This window comes from Eptesicus fuscus, chromosome 7 (genome assembly GCF_027574615.1).
Source record: "Eptesicus fuscus isolate TK198812 chromosome 7, DD_ASM_mEF_20220401, whole genome shotgun sequence".
In the NCBI taxonomy this organism is placed as follows: domain Eukaryota; kingdom Metazoa; phylum Chordata; class Mammalia; order Chiroptera; family Vespertilionidae; genus Eptesicus; species Eptesicus fuscus.
This window is the reverse complement of record NC_072479.1, coordinates 102,917,965-102,940,236: the sequence shown is the minus strand read 5'-3', so window position 1 is coordinate 102,940,236 and position 22,272 is coordinate 102,917,965. Positions and strand designations below refer to the sequence as shown.

The window sequence follows — 22,272 nt, the reverse complement described above, 5'->3', positions numbered from 1 at the left end:
GGACAGTGAGAAAAAAAATTAATAAAATTAATCTAAAAAAATCATAGGTCCCTTGAACAACACAGGTTAGGGGCACTGTCCACCCTCACGATCAAAAATCGAGTATAACTTAAGTTGGCTCTCTGTGTACACAGATTGCCAACCACCAGTTGACCCCTAAACAACTTGGGCTTGAACAGCAGGTCAACTAAACTGCGTGGGTCAGCTGCATAACGAGAGACCGGGGAACTAGGGTCCTCGCCAAGAACACCTGCAAGATGACACTCAAGGGGCTCAATCTCACCTTCCTTGTCCACCCGGAAACCGAACTCATCGTAGCAGAACTCTGGTTGCTCCATTGACTCTTCCTTCTAGAACCAGGAGTAGGAAGAGTCAGTCATGCCTCCAATCTAGGACCACAGGTTCTGGATATGCCGCCCATGATGCTGCCATCAGATCAAAGACCTAAGTGTTCCTCTGAAGCCTCTGTGTTCATCACTCAGCTACTTCTCGAATTCGCCTGGCATTTCCCCATATGTCAAATGAAATAAGATCAAGGCATTTGTGTCCTCATAATACTGAGTACATAATGCCATAATACTCTAACCTAACGACTCATTCACAGAGAATGTGGAGCTAAGATGCCATCTCTGATGGTGGCCTCTGACCCTGTGTGAACAGGATGCATGGCCACCCACTGGGAGCTTGCAGCGGCAGGTCCCCTGAGCACCACAAATTGGGAGCATAGCCACTGGTCACTGTTGTACCTGCGTGTACTTGGCCAGGATCTCCTGGGGCCATATGCTCGGAGTCAAGGCTGAGAAGGGACCAGAGGCAGAAGGTATGTGGCTTCCTGAAATCAAGGAAAACCAGGAATAGGAGATGAAGGCAATGCAGAGCACACAGGGAAAATTCAAGTTGAGATATCCACCCCCACCCCAAGAGCTCCAGCATAAAGGGACTGACTGCACCATCTAAAGTGAGACAGGTAGGGAGAGGCAGAAACTCGGGAATGTGCAACTTTCTAGAGGAAGGAAAAGGAAAAAAAACACACAAAAACCAGCATGTTAAAAGCACCACCAAACTCCCTCTCCTTGCCTCTCCCTCCACTCAGAGTGAGGATCTACAGCTGGAAGGGGGGAAGAGGACAGAGACTTAAGGAAAGTTGGAGAGCTGAGCTGAGAAGAGAGCTGTAACTCTCCCAGCTGCTCCGTCAGAAGACTTCCTCCTTCCTCCTTCCTCCACCTCTTACCTGGATGGTCGTGACCCTCAAAAGTATGTGAAAAACAAACAAGCCCGCTTCACCACACTGAGTGGGCGGGTCCTCCTGGATCAGAGCTCTCCTTCATTCTGCAGAGCTTAGCACCCATTTCCAGCCCAGGTCCCTGCTTCCCACCTGACATGGTGAAGAGGTGAGGCCGTCTTCTGCAGATCCAGACTTAGAAGTTTTTCCTTCCTAATATCTTACAGCTGGAAGGCTCCTCAGGCTTCATCTGGTCCAGAAACATGTGCCCTGGCAGAAGCAAAGGGGAAAGTCATTCTGAAGCAGCCCCTCCTGAGTCCTTTCCACCCACCACTCTGAGTTTGCTGGCCCAGCGGCGGTGGGGAGGGAAGTCCTGGCCACTGTTCAACAAGGGAAGGGAGAATCACACTGGAAAAGGCCTTTTCTGAACATTTCATCTGAGAGAAGATACACTCAGAAGAAGCTACAAAACCAATGTTCTCCACAGCTTTGTGAGCCAAGGGGAGGGCTCATTAAGTTCCCATATTAAGGAAGGAGAGAATCACACATCCAGACTTCCTGGTGCCCTATGCTCAGACAATGTTTAATTAAGAAAATAAAACCCAACACCATCAAAACCTCCGTGAATAGGTTTTCCTGAGCCAGAATATTTGAGGAATCCTTTAGAGAGAATACAACTCAGCTTCTGAGTCAACACCGACACATCCCACTTCCTCCAATAGTGTGCTCTACCACATTTCCACTAACCTTATAGCTTGGAAACTAGAAAACTGCAATCTAATTCAGATTTCTACTGTCACTGTTTAAACCCCTGCCTTCCTCCCCTCCCTTTTTTGTTCACTTAAAAAATAAAGACTTGCCTGGCGGGCGTGGCTCAGTGGTTGAGCGTCGACCTGGTCAGGTCACATGCCCAGTTTGAGAGCTCCATCCCCAGTAGGGGCATACAGGAGGCAGCCAATCCATGATTCTCTCTCATCATTAATGTTTCTCTCTCTCTCTCCCTCTCCTTTCCTCTCTGAAATCAATAAAAATATATTTAAAAAAAATAAAGAAGACTTGCCTGGCCGGGTAGCTCGTTGGTTAGAGTGACATCCTCATACACCAAGGTTAGGTGTTCTATCCCTGGTGAGGGCACATACAAGAATCAACCAATGAATGCAGAAATAAGGGGAACAACAAATTGGTATTTCTTTTTCCCTTCTCTCTCCCCCCTTCTTCTCTCTAAAATAAATTTTTTAAATGTTAACCAAAAAAATCAAGGACTCAACAAAAAGACAAGTAGCTCAATTTAGAAAATGGGTAAAAGATCTGAATATACATTTTTCCAAAAAAAGAGATGTGAATGGCCAATGAGCAGGTAAATAATGCTTGACATCTTTAGTCATCAGGTAAATGCAAATCAAAACCACAGTGAGAGAGAGAGAGAGAGAGAGAGAGAGAGAGAGAGAGAGAGAGAGAGAGAGAGAGAGAGCGAACGAACCAAGATGGCGGTGTAGGTAAAAGCCACCGCCTCCCACAACCACATCAAAATTATAACAAAAATACATTAACAAGCATCATTCAGAACCGCCTGAAAACTGGTGATTCTACAACTAGAAAAGAAAGTACATGGAGACTAGTAGGCGGGGCGGGGGTGTGGAAAGGCTGGTCTGACACCATGGGTGGCGGTTTTTTTTCAGTTGGGAGGGATATCAAGGGGTCCCAGCCCCACCCCAGACTCCCAGCCCAGGATTCCAGACCTGGGAAGAGAAGTCCTCGTAACTTTGGGCTATAAAGACCAGCGAGGATTGTGGCTGAGTGACACGGAGGCTTCTGGAACCCCAGGCAGTTCTTATACGTCCGCTTCTTCTGAGCTCCAGTGCCAGGCCACGGCTTTGAGAGATCCAGGGCACATCTCCTATCATCCATCCATCCATCCATCCATCCATCCATCCATCCATCCATCCATCCATCCATCCATCCTACGTACCTACCTATCTCCCTTCTTCCCACCCTCTCTCAAATCAATGAAAACATACCCTCAGGTGAGGATTAAAAAACAGTGTTCTGGCCCCGCCAGTGTGATTCAGTGGTTGAGCGTCGACCTATGAACCAAGAAGTTAAGGTTCAATTCTCAGTCAGGGCACATGCTGGGTTGAGGGCTCAATCCCCAGTAGGGGGCATGTAGGAAGCAACCAATCGATGTGTCTCTCTCACATCAGTGTTTCTGTCTCTCCCTTTCCCTTCCACTCTCTAAAACTCAATGGAAAAAATATCCTCAGGTGAGGATTAAAAATAAAATAAAACAAAATAAAAGCTCTCTCTGGCTGTGGTGCAGAGACAGCAAGGCAGAAGGGGTTGGAATGATGTTGACTTTACTACAGTGAGAAATGATCAGATTCTGGATATATTTTAAGGAGTCTCTGCAATTATGTGTGTGTGTGTGTGTATACACACACACACACACACACACACACACACACACACACATATGCGCCATATCTCCCATCAACTGCCCTTGAGTCTCTGAATTCCCAACAGGAGCAGGATGTGATATTGCTAAGCTGGGCAGGCAGGTTTTTCCTGCCTCTGGTCACTATGGAAACCAGCCATCTGTGAGCCTGCAGAAGCAAATGAGGAGTTAGCCACGTCACTCACTGCCCTGCTGTTGTCACAGAAGTACTGCGAGGGGAAAACTTTTGAGAAACAGGATTGATGCAAGCAACTTTGAGGTGCTCTAAAACAGAAGCTTTAAAAATTAAATTTTATTTAATGTTTAAAGGTATCAGTCTTTTTACTCGGCCCCCAATATTTTTCTCCCTAGTCTGTTGACCCCACATTTCCTACAAGACAAATTTTGTTCACAAAGCGAAGATCAACAGATGTCATTCTAAATCCTTGGGGTGTGGGGAGGCAGGGGGTGGGTAGGGGACTCTTGATATAGATTAAAGAGATCTCGTCCTCTATCTACTCCTGACCTACTAACCTGTTCTGTCTCCTAGTTTTCTTGACAATACAGCAGAGTTGCCCCTACTGCATAGGTGGTCACACATTTTCCAGGGAACACAAAAGCTGTAAGCAGCAAAAGCAAAAATACTTGTATTCTAAGAGGCCTCTGATATCCTGAAGACTATTGTTTTGTTCCGGGAAATGTCAGGACACTGAGAGCTATCGCTAACAACAAACTGGGAGAGAATACAAAAACAGGAAAGTCTGAGAAAGGCTGGAGAAAGATGATAATGTGGCTACTAGAAATGCTTTTAAAAAAGTAAAATCAGACAATAAATGCTCAATATGATATGAACATTTTATTGGAAATGAAGGAAAATATATGAGTACTTTTATGAAGGCAGAGTAGAAAAATAATGAAGTTCTTTCTGTTTTCTCTTCCTCAGCAAATCTCTAAATGGGTGTGGGCTCTGCCCTCTGCCCTTGCTCTTCTCACTGGAGCTATTCCTGGGCAATATCATGACCTGCCAGAGCTTCCACAACCACCTGTCAGACTCCTCATCCAGTGACACCTTTCTTGCAAGCTCCAGACTCCTATTTCCAGCTACTTCCTACTAACAACATTATCCTCCTAATGCAAATGCGAAACCTGCATCTCCTGCTGTACTCTTTCAATGGCTTGCCATTATCCCCAAAATAAGGGCCACATTCTCTAGCCCTTAGAATATGAGGTTCTACAAGCTCTGGTTCTCTTTCTCTCTTACCGTCCCCACACCTGCCTTACACAGTCAAGGTGGCCTATTATCAGCTGCCCAGCGTCTCCATTGTTTTGTCTCTAATGGTCGTCTTATCTGCCAAATAGAGTCCTATTTATACTGTAAGACTCAACTCAAAGGACACCTGTCACTGAAAGAAGCCTTCTGTGGTAGCCGGCCTGGCCTCCACGATGGCTCAAATGATTCTACCTCCTGGTATTCATTCCCTGGGTAGGGCCTCTCCACACTGAATCACAGCTAACCTCTGCGACCAATAGAATACAGCAGCAGTGACCGTGGATAACTTCCAAGGATAGGCCATAAATGGCATTACAGCTTCCATCCTGGTTTCCTGTATCACTTGCTCTGGGGGAAGTCAGCACCATGTCCTGTCATGAGAACACCCATTTACCAGCCACATGAGTGAGCCACCTTGGAAGTAGATCCCCTCGTCCCAGACCTTCAGATGACTGCAGACCCAGCCAATGTCTGGCTACAATGTTATGAGAGAGACCCTTCTCTCTCATGATCCAAAATCTCCTGAGATGCTCCCAAATTCAATTCATAGAAACCGTAAAAAGATAATAAATGGTTATTGTTGTTTTAAGCCACTAAATTTTGGGGTGATCTGTTACACAACTAATATACCTTCATGACTCTTCTCTGCCTATAGTTGAGGTTCTCTGTGCCCATAAGAAGCCCTGTGAGAAAATCCATCACAGAACTTACCTCATAACATTTTTATCCCTTGCCCTTTCTTTAGCCAAATGACTCCACTAGACTCACTGCATCTTGTTTCTCTGCATCCTTGGCACTCAAAAGTCTCTCAATAAACATTTACTACATAAATTAGATGAATGAATGAACAGCCAATTTTAAAAAAAGTAAACAAAAGGCACATTTCATGCCATGGTAATAAATAACTAGCATTTTATTTATTCCATATTCTCCCTTCCTCTGAGGTATCTGGAAAGCAGCAACCGCCCACCACACTGACCCCACACTTTGTGAAACTGCTTCCTTTACTCTTTCCAACTGCCCGGTTTGGGGAAGTTGTTGATATTTACACGATTTCATCTACCTGAGCCGAGCTCACTGGTTTTAGGTGAGCACAGACCTGAGCTATGCCAATGATAACACTTAATAGGACTGCCAAAGTGATCAGACCAGGTGTGAGCACTTGACCAAAAATGGTCGAATAGATCTCTTCTTTCTTAGAGGTCTATCCCTTTTAGTGCTGGAGCACACACATACAGGTGGAGCAAAAGTAGGTTTACAGTTGTGAGTACGTGAGTTTATTCTTGTATTATTATTTACTAGTGGTCCTATGCACGAATCCGTGCCTGAGTAGCTTGCTGTCGCTTGCCTCAGCTGGCTGCCTCGCCTACCGCCGCTGTAGCTCTCCATTGCAAGTAGCTCGCTGCCCCGCCCTCCTGGTGATTGGTCATTACACATCATGGTGTAAGAACCATTTGCATATTACCTCTTTATTATATAGGATTACTAGAAGCCCGGTGCAAGAAATTCATGCACGGGGCGGGGGGGTTCCCCTCAGCCTGGCCTGCACCCTCTCCAATTCAGGACCCCTCAGGGGATGTCCAACTGCCGGTTTAGGCCCAATCCCTGTGTGGGATCGGGCCTAAACTGGCAGTCAAACATCCCTCTCACAATCTGGGACCGAAGGCTCCTAACCGCTCACCTGCCTGCCTGCCTGCCTGATCACCCCTAACCACTCTGCCTGCCGGCCTGGTCGCCCCTAACTGCCCTCCCCTGCCGGCCTGGTCGCCCCTAACTGCCCTCCCCTGCCGGCCTGGTCGCCCCTAACTGCCCTCCCCTGCCGGCCTGGTCGCCCCTAACTACCCTCCCCTGCCGGCCTGGTCGCCCCTAACTGCCCTCCCCTGCTGGCCTGGTCGCCCTTAACTGCCCTCCCCTGCTGACGTGATCGCCCCCAACCACCTCTGCCTTGGCCCCCACCACGTGGCTTTGTCTGGCAGGACATCTGGATGGATGTCTGGTCTAATTAGCATATTACCCTTTTATTAGTATAGATTGTATTATTTTCCATATGAATAACTAAACCTAATTTTGCCCCATCCTATATATACATACACACACACACACACACACACACACACGAATGTATGTACGTTGGTATAATTATATGTATATACATATTAAAATGTATATACAAATACATATAAATGTATACATATATGTACATATGTATATGTACATATACATATGTTAAAAATTAAAAATACATTTTTAAATAAAATATTCAATGTCGGCAATAACTAGTTTTGTGATAAAAATCTACTTCACTCATGAACTGCTGTAAACTGATCATTCCTTTAGGAATGGAATATACAAAAATATTTCCACATCCTTTATTCAGTAACTATTTTCTTAGAAACTTAATAGAATAATTCAATTAAAGCAAAAGATATGTGCATGAAAGGTTTACTGCAGCATTACCTACACACAACAATATGAAATAATTTAAATGTTTAACATTAGGCAAATTCATCAAATTTTGGTATACTGACACAATAAATCTGATTCACTCATTTCACATTCCAACTCTGGACTTCTGCATCTGGCCAAGATGGAGTTACAAGGACTAAATATATTACTCTCCAAACTTGAACAACTGAAAAACTGGAAAAATAGACGAAACAGTGATTTTCAGATGCTGGAGATCAAGCAGCACAAGGCAGTGAACCCTGAGAGAGAGAAAACAACCTTCTCCTCAGTCGCTGCCTGGAGAGTCTGCAGGCTACAGTGCTGGGAGTGACCCAGGAGCTGAGGTGAGAGTTAGAAGCTAAAGCAGCTTGAATGTGCAGAGCAGAGAAATGGAGGAGAGAGACTGACACAGACAAAATTCAGAAATCTGTACAGGGCAACCCAAATTTTCATCCATCCATCCGTCCGTCCGTCCGTCCGTCTAATTTTTATTGATTTTAGCAAGAGAGGGAGGTAGAGGGAGAGATAGAAACAGTGATTGGCTGCCTCCTGCATGCCCTTACTGGGGATCGAGCCCGCAGCCCAGGCATGTGCCATGACCAGGAATTGCACTGGCGACCTCTTGGTGCACAGTGCTCAGCCACTGAGCCGCACCAGCCGGGCTATTTGTTTATTTTTCGTTAATCCTCACCCAAGGATATTTTTCCCATTGATTTTTAGAGAGAGTGGAAGGGGGAAGGAAGAGGGAGGGAGAGAGAGAGAGAGATGAGAGAGGTTGCCTCCTACACGCACACCAACCAGGGTTGGGGATTAAACCTGAAACCCAGCTAAGTGCCCTTGACCAGGAATCAAATCCATGGTTCTTGGGTGCATGGGCTGACGTTCTAACCACTGATAACACCGGCCAGGACCCAACTCTTCATCTTAATACTGGTTACAACACATGTGTGAGGAAACCACCCAAAGCTAGGAAAAACCACCTGTAAGAGGAATAACACCCCAAGTTCACCCCACAGAATCATCCTGATGTATTAACCTTTTTATATATTTGTGTAATGCAATTCACTAAAATTCTGTTTAGAATTCTTGCAGCTATGTTCATGGAAGATATCTGATCTGTATTTTTCTTTCCTGATAATACCTTTTTCTTGTTTTGGTATCAGGATAATGTTTGCTTTATAGAATGATTTGGGAAGCAGTCTCCTCTCCTCAATTTTCAAAAAGAGTTTGTATAGAAATTGGTATTATTTCTTTCTTAAATGTTGAGTAAAAATCACCAATGACATCATGTGTGCCTGGAGTTTTCTTTGTAGGAAGGTTTCCAACTACAATTTCTTTAACAGAGATAAGACTATTCCAATCATCTTTTTCTTCTTGAGTGAGCTCTGTTTTGGTAGTTTGTGTACTTTTAAGAAATTTGTCCATTATCTAAGTTGTTGAATTTATTGATGGATTTAATCCAAAGTAGACAGAAAAAAGAAAACAAAGATAAAAACAGAAATCAATAAAGTAGAAAACAAAAAATAGAGAAAAATCGATGTAATAAGAGAACATTATAAACAACTTTATGCCAATACATAAAAACACACAATACATATAAAATTACAATACTTAGAAAAACAATACCGTCATGACCAAGGGGGCTTTATCTTGGGAATGCAAGATTTGTTCAATATTTAAAAACCATATCAATGGACCAAAGAAGCAAAACTACAATTAACTCAATAGAACAAGCATTTGACAAAAGTTAATATCTATTCATGATAAAAACTCAAACAGAAATACATGAAAATTTCCTTAACCTAATAAAGGGCATTTATAAAAATCCTACAGTTCACATCACACTTAATGATCAAAGACTGATGGCTTTCCCCCTAAGACTGGGAACAGGAAAGAATTTAACATAATTCCAATCAAAACCCAGATGATTTCCTGGAGAAAATGACAAGCTGAATCTAAAATTAAATCGATGGGCAAAGGAACCAGAATACTCCAAACAATTTTGAAAAAGCAGAAGGTTGGAGAACTCACACTACCAGATTTCAATACTTACTACAAAGCTACAGGACAGTGTGGCGTTGGCAAAAAGACAGACCAGTAGTTTCTATCAGAAAGGGGTATAGGAAAGTGGACTACATAGTGACATGGGCTAATTTTTTAGGGTGATAGAACTGTTGTGTATCTTGCTGTGTTGGTAATTACATGATTGTATGTATTTGTCAGAGCTTGCAGAGCTGCACACTAAAAGGGGTGAATTTTATTGTATGTAAAGTAAACTTTAATAACATAAAAGAAGAAATAGTATACTTAGTGAAATAAGCCAGTCACAAGAATATAAAAAGAATCCCAATTATGGGGACTAAAGAAATATTGACCTTATTTATGATCTAACATTACGGGGAACACATCCTATCTAATAAAGAGGGAATATGTTAATTGACCATCACGCCCTCACAAAGATGGCAGCGCCCACAGCCAATAAGGAGGGAATATGCTAATTGATTGTCACACCCTCAAAGATGGCGGCACCCACAGCCACAAGATGGCGGCGCCCAGTCCCCTCAGCCCCACTGGGACGGCAGGCATTCGGAATGGCCGGGCCCGCCCCCAGGCGGGTCCGGCTGCTCCATGAACCTGCCTCCGGAGTCCCCCAGTCCCCTCAGCCCCCCAGCCACCCAGAGGCGCAGGCAAGCCTCAGATGGTGACTGCCCAGCTGCCCAGAGCCGCCCAAGGCTCAGGTAACCAGGGCCGGCTGAGGCTTGCGCTGCCGGCAGTGGCAGCAGCCGAGGTGTGATGGGGGCGTCGCCTTTCCCTGATCACCGGGTTGCCTCCCGCCCCTGAGGGCTCCTGGACTGTGAGAGGGGGTAGGCTGGACTGAGGGACCCCCCCCTTCCAGTGCATGAATTTTCATGCACTGGGCCTCTAGTGGTATTATAATATAGCATGTACACCCAGAATGTGTATATCATTCAGTCATTCCCTCCCCAAATATTTCTATAACATATTATGTGCTAGAGCAACAATGATTTATAATCTAGAGGGGGAAAATCAAACAGAAAATAAATAGATGGATAAATAAATGACAATTCCAGAGTGTGGTAGGTGCTCTGAATAAAACAAAAGGCTAATGTGATATAGAATCCAGGGGAGAAATCTATGAAGTGCTTTTTGAGTTAAAATCTGAAGGACAAGAAGCCAGTCCTGCAAAGATCTAGGGGTAGAGAGTCACGGGCAGAAGAAATGGCCAGTCCAAAAGCTCTAAGGTGGGGAAGATCTTGGAGGAACAGAAACACAGTGAACAAGCGGGGCAACAGGAAGAGGGAAGTAAGAGGCAGAGGCACCTAGATCACTAGGAGATTGCAGGCCAGAGTGAAAGATTCAGATTTTAACAATGGGAATCCACAAAAGGGTCCTAAACACGGCAGTGGTGTGAACTACATGTTGTTTTGTTTTGTTTTAAATATATTTTATTGATTTTTTTTTTTTTTTTACAGAGAGGAAGGGAGAGGGATAGAGAGTTAGAAACATCGATGAGAGAAAAACATCAATCAGCTGCCTCCTGCACACTCCCCACTGGGGATGTGCCTGCAACCAAGGTACATGCCCTTGACCAGAATCGAACCTGGGACCCTTCAGTCCGCAGGCTGACGCTCTATCCACTGAGCCAAACCAGTTAGGGCGAACTACATGTTTTTAAAAAATCACTTTGGCCGAAACCGGTAAGTGGCCGATGCCACTTACTAATATGGGGAAGAGGGAAAAAGGTTTAGGCAAAGAGGGAGGTAAGAGTTGTGGGATACTTTCCATGTTGCTTAGAAAACCAAGTGGAGATGTTAGTAGGTGACTGGAAACACACGTGTACATCTTCAGGGAGATGCAGTACTATAGATATAAATTTGGGAGTCTTCCCGTCTTCTACCCAACCAACAAGTATTTTTTGAGCAACTACTATGTGCCAGACACTGTTACATGTGCTAGGGATATAGCAGTAAAACAAGATAGACCAAGTTCTTACTGTTGTGAACTGCAGTTTCCTCATCTATAAAATGGGGATGACAAAATGTAAATAAATACCTATAACATAGTGTGTGCTTAATCCGGCTATTAATATTAGTGAGAAACAGACAATAAATAAGTAAACAGTGAAATAAATTAGGTAGAAAAAGACAAATACCGTAAAATCTCACTCATATGTAGAACGTTCAAAAAACAAAAACAAAAACGCCAAGCTCAGAGATACAGGGAACAGATTAGTGGTTGCCAAAAGCAGGGAGGGGGGGGGGGGAGAAATGGGTGAAGGTACAAACTTCCAGTTTTAAAATAAATAATTCGTGGTGACTATAGTTACTAATACCATACAGCATATTTGAAAGTTGCTAAGAAAGTTCTTAAAACTTTTCATCATGAAAAAAAGTGTTTTGCAACTATGTAAGGTAACGGATGTTTTCTTGTCTTATTGTGGTGATCATTTCACAATATATACAAATACTGAATCTTGATGTTATACACCTGAAACTAATATAATGTTACATGTCAATTAGACCTCAATTAAAAATTTTTGCAATAAAAATAGGTAAGTAAATAAAATAATTTCAGAGTAATAATATATGCTATGAAGAAAACACAGAATAATTTCCAGAGTAACAGGCAGTGGCAGGAGGACTATTTTTGACAAGTGTCAGGGAAAGCCTCTCTGGGGGGGTAACATTTCAGCTGATGGCAGCTCTGACAAGGAGCCAGCTCTGCAAAGACCTAGAAGGGCAGCCCAAGCAGAGGAAATGGCTCCTGCAATGCAGGCCTTAAAGAACAGTTTATGGCCCTGGAGAAATAAAAGGCTAGTGTGTCTGAGGTAGAGCAATGCGGGGGAAATTAGCAGAAAGCACTGGAGAGACAGGCAGGAGCTAGGTTAGGTAGGGCCTTCTACCCATGGCAAAGACTCTGGCTTTTATTTTGATGGGAAGCCATTGGAAGGGTATGACACGGTCTCTGACTTAGGTTTTTAAAGAAATCACATTCGCTATGGTGAAGAGTGAACTGCAGAGGGGTTAAGACTCTAAGCTATTACAATTGTCCAGGTGAGGATGCTATCTTGAGATGATGACTAATTAGATTCTGGATATAATGTGGAGGTAGTGCAGAGGTAGATAATGGAAAGCAGGAATCAATAGTGTCTCCTAAGGTTTTAGACTCCAGCAACTATATAGGTCCCATCAACCAAGATGAGGGACGACTCGGGGAAGAGCAGGTTTCAGGGTTAGAAATCTGCCCAGCTGGCATGGCTCAGTAGTTGAGTGTCAACCTATGAACCAGGAGGTCATGGTTCAATTCCTGGTCAGAGCACATGCCTGGGATATGGGCTTGATCCCTAGTAGGGGCCATGCAAAAGGCAGCTCTCTCATCATTGATTTCTACCTCTCTCTCCCTCTCCCTTCCTCTCTGAAATCAATAAAAATATATTTAAAAAAAGAAATCAAGAGAGCTCACCAAAGTCAGAACTGAAGATGTGAATTTAGGAATCATTAGGAGTAGATGTCATGGCTGAGGAGACAATGCAGAGTAGTGGCCTAGGACCAAATCTTGGAACTTTCCAATATTTAGAGGTTAGGCAGAAAAAGAAACAGGAAATATAACTTGAGGAGTAGCCAGTGAAGTAATGTGTGGTGCTCAAAAACCAAGAAAAGAAAGTGTTTCCAGAGGAAGGGAGGACCATCAGCATCACATGCCACCTGGAGGTCACTGGTTCGGCAAGCTGGAGATTGTTGGTGATCTGGACAAGAGCTCTGATTGTTAATGGTGAGGGAAAGTCAACAGGAGTGGGTTGAAGAGGGAAAAGAAGAGTGGAGTTATCAGCATCAAGACAGCACACGATTTCTTAACTATTGGGAATATTATACATATTGAAGGTAATATAAAAATGAACATGGCTGGGTAAGGTGGTAGGAATATGGGTTTACTAGTCTTGATTTCTAATGTTTTCTTTTTTGACAAAGTACAGAAGTACTGTGTTTAAAAATAATTACATCACATAAAACCTGTAAACAAATACTCACAACAGCATCCTATATAATAAAGAGCTAATATGCTAATTAGACCGAACAGCAGAACGACTGACCATCCAGACAACCTTCCAGACAAAGCCAGGGCTGTGAGGGCCAGCCGAGGCAGCCGGGGCTGCAAGGGCCAAGTCCCTTGCACCAATTTCGTGCATTGGGCCTCTAGTTATTTATAATAGCCTAAAAATGAAAACAATCCAAATGTTCATCAATGGACACATGGATAAACAAAATGTGTATATCCATGTACTAGGCTATTATTCAGCCATAAAAAGGACTGAAGTACAGATATACACTACAACATGGATGAACCTTGAAAACATACTCATGAAAGAAGCCAGTGACATTTCTATGATTCCATTTATATGAAATGCCTGGAATAGACAAATCGATAGAGACAGGAAGTAGATTAGTGGTTTCCAGGGGCTGGAGGGAGGGGAAAATAGGGAATGACTCCTAATGGGTATGGAGTTCCTTTCTGGGATGATAAAAATATTCTGGAATTTGACAGTGGTAATGGTTGCACAACACAAGTGGATACACTGAAAACCTCTGAACTGTACACTTTAAAACGGTGACTTTGTGGTGCATGAATTATATCTCAATTTTTAAAATTACATTTAAGTATCGTAGAACGTTGAGGAATAAGAAGTGTCCTACCTGAGTGTGTTCTGAGGTCCACAAATGAAGTCCTGAACATACAGCACCCATAGCCCCTCTGTCTTCCCTGCTCTTTCTGTCAAAGCTACTACTTATCAACTTAAATATCCATCTCCTCCGGGGATTTAATGTTTATACAAAACCAAGAAAAGCACAAGTGAAAAATAAAAAGGTGCAAACTGTTAGCAATAGCTTATTTGTAACTGTGAAAAGGATCCCTTTCTCTCTCATTTGTAACTAACACTTTACTTACACTACTCAGCATGAATTTGACATCTTAGCAACCTGTGAAGTCAGGAACTCCCTAAGCCACTAAAAGGTAAAAATTATAAAAGAATGTAACAAGTTTCCCAACAGTCGAAGTAATCGCTGGAAAAAGAACTTACAACACTTTAAAACTCAATATTGAAGCACCTAAAAAGCAAATTTTGCAATAAAAACAATGCTGTGAGGTACTCTCCCTCTAAAGATTTTTTAAAATGACATTAACACATCTGTCTCATTTGGGAGAGGATTTGGATTTTTAAAGTCTGCTTTCTTGACTTTAGTGTCAACTCTGTTAATAAAAATCAAAGTATAAGATTAGGTTAGCAACAAATGACTGGTAATGGAGTTTAACATGATGCCAGTTGAAGCAGACAATAAATCTAATGACCCCTAAAGTGAACTTAAAATTGTATAATTATAGCAGAGTGGAAAATTGCTTTTTAATAGTTGGCTCCAGAAGGCTTCTCAGAGAAAGAGTTTATCTTTGTTTGGGAAAATCAACTCCCTAAAGGTGGAGGATAAACTTTGAAGGCATAGATTAGAAGAAAGGAAAGATTTATCAATGGCCTAGCAAAAGAAATCAAGAGAAATTTGGAGACAGGTGAGAACGGACAATAGAGGTGGCCTGGACTATAGAGGGGAGGGGAAGAGAAGTCCAAAGACAAGGTAAGGAGCTGCATCCTGTACAACAGAACCACCTATGAGACATTAACACTGTGCATCTGCGTTTGAGGAGGCCTCGGGGTCGGGACCAAATAAATGCTTTTGCAGAAAAGGATAATCCCAAACCCCATTGCAAAGTAAGATCCCTTTGTTGCCGAAACCGGTTTGGCTCAATGGATAGAGCATCGGCCTGCGGACTGAAAGGTCCCAGGTTCGATTCCGGTCAAGGGCATGTACATTGGCTGCGGGCACATCCCTGGTGGGGGGTGTGCAGGAGGCAGCTAGTCGATGATTCTCTCTCATCGATGTTTCTAGCTCTCTATCCCTCTCCCTTCCTCTCTGTAAAAAATCAATAAAATATATTTAAAAAAAAAAAAAGATCCCTTTGTTATTCCATATCTTCAGTAAAGCCTGCCTTACTCTTAAGAGCCTTTACCCATTTCAGGGGTAGACTGCTGAGTGGAGGGAATACCAAACTCCTGGTAGATCTCCACGTACAAGATCCTCTTTGAGTTCCTGTGCTGGCTCCTTGAGCTTCCTTTGTTTGTAATGCCTCCACTTCACCTGACTTCTCATTCTTCAAGGCTCAGCCCAGGCAATTCCCCCTGGAAGCCTTCTCCGACACCCCTCTCTGGTTGTGCCAGATGCCCCTATTCACTCTATCTGTAACATATCGTACAACCCCTCTAGGACACATTCATCTTAATAGCTACCATTCATTGCAGACTTTCTAAGTGCCAGGAACTCTAATAAGAAAAGCTGTATTAAAACATTTATAGGTCCTATGGTCCACCAATTTCCATTTCTGGAAACTTATTCTGCATTTCAGCAAAATGATTCATATACAAGGACACTCCCGCCCTAGCACGTTTGGCTCAGTGGATAAAGCATCGGCCTGCAGACTGAAGGGTCCCGGGTTCGATTCCGGTCAAGGGCACATGCCCAGGTTGGCAGGCTTCATCCCCAGTAAGGGGTGTGCAGGAGACAGCCAGTCAAGGATTCCCTCTCATCAATGATGTTTCTATCTCTCTCTCCCTCTCTGAAATCAATTTAAAAAAAAAAAAAAGGACAATCTGTACAACACTGCTTGTGATAGCAAAATATTAGAAAACCTAAATACCCATTAAAAGGGATTAAATAAAGGACAGTACATGTATATAATGGAATAGTGTGCATCTATCAAAAAAGAATAGGTTAACTATTTATGCATTAATAGGGAATGATCTTCAAGATACAGCATTAAGTGAAAAAGGCAAAGAGCAAAAACAGTGGTCCCTATCTCAGGAAACAGGCATTATCACCTACCCACCTACTCTCTTCAGCCTCATGGCTAATGGATTCTCCTTCATCCACCCCCAACTCTCAGGCTTTTCCTAATATTTTCTGAATTTCCTTTCTTTTTCTTCAACTTGTCGCTAGTTTTCATTTCTCACAACCATGGTTATTACAAATCTCTCAACTGGGATCCCTACCCCCACCCCCCACCCCAAGCCCCTACTCTATTCTGCAGCCAGAGAAATCCTTTAAAAATGCAACTAGTGATTTCCTTTTCTTTAAACCCCTTTTTCTTCCCTTTGACTTTAGGAAAAAGTCCAAATTTGATAACTTGGCTTATAAGACCCTGAATGACCTAGTAATCCTTGCTAACCATTCCAGCTTCATCTCTCAACACCTACCTCTCATTCGCCCTCAACCCATGCTCTATGCTCCTGCCATAGAATACTTCTTTCTGACGTTGGAACCCACCTACTTTCTCAGAGCATGCTGCTACGTAAATGAAACAACAGTATGTAAAGAAAGTCTCGAACCTTGGGCCCCAACAATCACCATGATAAGGCAGCTAGTGGCACTAATCTTCCAGAACTGGTTCCCTGCTCCAGTCACCGCAGTCATTCTTTTTGGAAACATCTTTATTATTCATATCACCCTTTATCTCCCTTATTGCCAAAGACATATCAAGTAAAGACCCACTACATCATCCAAATTTCTCAACTGACTCCCCCAAAACTGGCATCAGCAGAAGAGCAAAATGACTCCCATAATCGACTCTATTTTGAGCTCTGCTCCTGCTCCTGCTCCCACAGGTTTACAGCTGGAACTGATTTCCCTTCCCTGAGTCAGTATTTCCTTTGTGACCAGAGACAGAGAGTGTTCCTTTAGGCAAGAGCTGGGGGTGATTGTGCAAGGCAGAGCAGACTGTGGAAGAACAGACCATGGAAACAGGAACCTCACCCCAGAATTCCGCAAGCTCAGGTACAGCTCCCCCTTTCCTGCACAGCAGCACCGGTTACATGAAACTCTGCTGTGCAGACTTCTGGACCATGCTCATCCACTCTAGGTCTTCCTGTAAAATAATTAATCATCTAAGGTAATCTAGCTACCTCCCCGAGTCCCTCCCAGGATCACTCCCCTAAGTTTATAGCCTGGCAGTACCTGGATAGTGACAAGGAAGCAAAAGCAAGGTGCTGCATGGACCTTCTGTCATTCCCACACCAGGGGGGAGGGGGGCAACCACCTCCTTAGAAGTAAAAGTGAAACAAATAACCCTTAGCTAACTGCATCTCAACATTCAGGTAGCTCTGAAAAATGGCAGGCAAGAGTGTCTGAGGAAAATAAGCTCCTTGAGGGCCGACTGGCAAAAAAAGGCCACGGAGAACTTTACATTTAAAGTTTTATATTAACCTAGAAGCATACAGTACTTAACATGAGATCATAAATGAAGTTGATAAGGTCCCTATTCCTCACATAATTAAACCATACAGGTCTGCAAACTATCTTATCTTTAAGTCATTTATTTGGCCATACCATCTATATAATTACTGGGGATGTTTCAATTGCAGATATGAAAATAACTACATAATAACCCTAAAGTATGGTAATCCAACCCTATTTACTCGGTGTCAGTGAATGGACTGAGGTATTATAAGGGAGGTACCAAGGAAAATATTTACTGAGCATTTACCACTGAGCTAAGAAACCTGAGAACACCAGGGCTCAGAGAGGTTAAGCAATGCTCACGTCGAACACTCAGCGACTCCTGAGCCGTCCTTCTATTACACCACACTGACTAGTACAACTGTAGTTGTCAGACACATTACATAGATTTTATTTAATCTTCAAAACAACCCTATGAAGTAGGAGGTTATGAGTACAAACTCTGGAGTCTTGACTACCCAGGTTCAAATGCTGATTCCACCACTTATTTGTGTGGCCTTAAGCAAGTTACTCAACATTTCTGTGACTGTCTCCTCATATTAAGTGGGCATAATACTAATAATATATAGGGTGGTTGTAAAGACTGAGTTAATGTAATAAAATTCTGTGCCTAGTATATAGTAAATACCCAATAAATATTAACTATTATTATGAGTGGTGGTGGTGGTAGTAGTAGTAGTAATTATTCCAATTTTACAGAAAAGGAAAATGAGGCATTGGGAAGTAATATCAAAGTTTAAAGTGGTAGAGTCAGAATTGGAACTTCATTGTTAGGTGCTCCTAATTACTATATTCTACTAAGTTCAGAATTACACACACACACACACACACACACACACACACACACACACACAGTGGTATTTGGACTTTAACCCTAACCTCAAGTCACACAAATTAAGAATATTTACAAATGAAACTCAAACACAAGAAGAGGGAAATGATTTGTTGTTTCATGTCTTTAGAATGCTAGCTAGAAGGCTAATGAGATATCTAGAGAGGCCCAGGTCTTATCATTTTGTTAAAAAAAAAAAAAAAAAAAGGAAGCCCTAATTGGAAATCAGGCCCTTCTCAAGAACAAGCCTTCTGATAACTGGATTAGAGTGTTCAATCTTATTTCTGATGTTACTCTTTTTTATTTTTAATCCTTCCAGAGGAAAAAACCCCACTACATATATACATACATACATATATATATATACACACATACATATATATATATATATATATATATATATATATATATATGAAAGAGAGGAGGGGAAGAGGGGGAGAGAGAGAGAGAAAAACATCAATGTGAGAAAGAAACATTGACCAGGTGCCTCCTGTATGCACCCCATCCAGGAATCGAACTCCCAACCCAGGTATGTGCCCTGATCAGGAATCGAACCCGCTCCAACCGAGACACCCGGCCAAGGCCTGATGTTCCTCTTATTGATAAAGCTATTTAATCATGCCAAAGTAGTTAACTTTCCAAAACAATTCACATCATTAGCACAAGAAAAAAACCTACATCACAGTTAGAAAAAGCATGAACGTGTTTATAACTGCAAAAGAGGCACAATGTTAGAAGTGAAGACATAGTTAACAGTGCCGATCGAAATGCAGTGAATGTCTCGCTCCTCATTTATGAATTGTGACCATAGGTAACAAGCCTAATTGGTCAAAAAGAGGGAGAGGTGATACTATTCAAACGATGGTGTCTTCAAAATCAGTTCACAGGCCACACTGACAGCCTGCCTCACCTTTCAGTCACATAGTATTACTAGACAGTACCTACCACTGCAGAACACAGCCTTCTAGGAAGTGTTCGCTCAACAGATACTTATTGATCTCTTACCACTATTCTAGGAGATAGAAGTGAGGTGGTGAAAAAGACAGACTCTACTTTCATAGAGCTTACATTGTAGGCTGGCATCATGAGGAAAAAAATTAAGGATCAGTTCCCAGGTCAGACTCAAAAACCTACATTGTATATTTCAAGTGTATCATCTCTCACTGGCAAGATACAGTTTCTCCTAAAAGTACACACACCTAAGTATGCAGTCCCAGCACCACTGTCTAAAACAGTGGTTCTCAACCTTTCTAATGCTGCGACCCTTTAATACAGTTCCTCATGTTGTGGTGACCCCCAACCATAAAATTATTTTCGTTGCTACTTCATAACTGTAATTTTGCTACTATTATGAATCATAATGTAAATATGTGTGTTTTCTGATGGTCTTAGGCGACCCTGCTAGTGGTCTTAGAGCCTAAGACCATCGGAAAACACAGATATTTACATTACGATTCATTAACAGTAGCAAAATTACAGTTATGAAGTAGCAACGAAAATAATTTTATGGTTGGGGGTCACCACAACATGAGGAACTGTATTAAAGGGTCGCGGCATTAGGAAGGTTGAGAACCACGGGGTAGATTTCTCTCTGTTGGCAGTCCAGTGTCACTTTCTCAGTGACATGTTCCTCCCCCAACTCCCAAGAGCAAAGATTGCTCCATCAGCAGTTAACACATCACATTGACATGTATGAATTTCTTTTTCCTCCTCGTTAGTCCCTCAACAGGGCAAGAACCATGTTTTGGCCTCTGTACATCTAGAAGATGGTACATACAGTAGGTATTCAATAAATGGTTGAATGGAGCTCATGAGAGCAATTTCAAAAGTTGAGGGTGGAAGCCAGACTGCAATGAACTAGCAGCGGTCGCCAACCGGTGGTCTGCTGACGACTGGTGGTCCGTGAGGTCCGAAAGGTTGGCGACTGCTGAACTAAGGAGTAAATGGAAGAGAAGGGCAGGAAATGGTAGTAGTTTGAAGGAGAAATGTGATCACAGTAAAGTTTTATACATTTTTAAATATGAGCAAGACTTGAACATCTTTGTTGATAAGGTAGTGCAGCAAGCACAGTAGAAACAGCAGGGGTGTCAGAGTCAGACTTGAAGTTGAATTCTGGCCCTGTCACCATAATTGTAGGCAATTCACTGAATTTCTGTACTTCAGCTTACACTTACACATAAAATGAGAATAATACCTACACCTCACGGTGACAATTACAGCACTTAGCAAACAGAAGATGTTCAATGAATGTTATCAATGCTTTTTACGGTATGCGGAAGCCCGGACTAACTCAACCATATAATGTGTGCTCCAGTCCAGATTTCCTGTCTCTAATCTATGTGTACTGTGTGACGGCAAAGAAACTGGGTTCTTGCTTCTTCTGTGTGTACCACCCTCTGTGCTACTCCACTTCCTTGTCACAGTGCATGAGGGCACGAATGGCTGCTATGGAAAATTACTGATGTCACCAGCTGAGGAGCAGAGAGGATCTGGAGAATAACTAGATGAAATTGATGTTAAATTATCAAATGTACAAGATTTTGGGCTCCTGCCAAAACTCTCATTGAGAACTAAGAAGAGAGAAACAGAGAACAGTAAGTGTCTAAGACAACAGGTGTTCCCAGCATCCACTCCAGGCACAGAAAGATGGCTTGTATGATAAGAGATGATTGATTCTCTCCTGAGTTCCTTTCTCAATATTTCACCCTAGTGTCAGGCTCATTTCTGTGAGGTGCTACTCTAGTTGATGGACTTTTCTGTCAACCTGACAAGATCCCAAATTCATAAGGTTAGTAAGCCCTTTTATATTTAAACAATTTTTGTTCACAGCCTTTTAATTAAAGTTAATGCTCTGGTCACGCACCTGTTACCTATGTCTGATCAACAGAAACACCACCAGCCCTCTCCCAGATCACACACCTCCATGCTTAAGAAGGGATATGGGAAAGAGGACTAACGCCGGGTAATGCGACAATTCGTGATGAAAAGGCTACAGGCACTGAGGATTATCACAGGACAGGAAAGATACTGGCCTTTATTTAGAGTCAGTTACAAGCTGATCATGGAGAACAGAAACACAGATTTAAAACAAAGACGGTAGAGCTGTTGTGTCGCGTTCAGAGAGAACTGGAAGAGCTGAGGAAGAAAAGAAGTAGGAATATATGTGTATCCACAAAGAATCACAAAAGCTACAAGTAAACAAGTCAAAATAGAAAATTCAGTTCTTTCCAGTCTGATTAGGAACTTGAATTTACCAAAGAAAGGAGACAGAAGGGTCAATACTCCAGGACACCGTCAGTACCCCACCAGAACCAAACCGGAGCCAGCCCGAACCGCAGCCTGGCGAGCAGCACGAGGAACTGCAAAGAGACTTCGGCCTCCCCACCTGTCACCCCGAATAGGAAGCATCCGGATCCTTAGACTTTCCAAATTCCAGGCCTCATCACACCGGGCGATCCTAATTATTCTCAATTTCCCCGAAGTTAAAACACAAACAACATCCTGGTGTGTCGGGACCCCGACCAGCATGTTCACAAGTTACACCTGAGGAGGAGTTTCTGCTGTGAGTGTGCTCCAGGCAGCGGTTCTTTCAAAAAATAAAAATAATAAGCAACCCCCCGCATTTGGCGCAGTTTCTGTAAACCTGCTCCCAGCTGCCGGAGGGGAATGGACGTACGTATTCGGGTTCGAGGCCCCCCCCACTCCGCCCCGGCA

The 22,272-nt window shown here is 42.9% G+C and overlaps 1 protein-coding gene across 2 annotated transcripts in view; it reads right to left on the bottom strand.

Moving 5' to 3' along the window:
* The window catches only part of SGSM3 (small G protein signaling modulator 3), a 33,238-nt gene that overhangs the window by 10,501 nt on the left and 465 nt on the right, over nucleotides 1-22,272 (bottom strand). The window contains exons 2-5 of one of the 2 annotated variants that reach the window (XM_054719555.1): nucleotides 21,944-22,101; nucleotides 1,376-1,492; nucleotides 747-832; nucleotides 284-350 (exon numbers count right to left, since the gene is read on the bottom strand). In XM_054719555.1, coding sequence (XP_054575530.1) covers nucleotides 284-350; nucleotides 747-832; nucleotides 1,376-1,382 — 160 coding nt within the window. In that variant the 5' untranslated portion in view covers nucleotides 1,383-1,492; nucleotides 21,944-22,101. The remainder of the gene's footprint in view (nucleotides 1-283; nucleotides 351-746; nucleotides 833-1,375; nucleotides 1,493-21,943; nucleotides 22,102-22,272) is intronic. The other variant, XM_028149954.2, reaches the window with a different exon arrangement.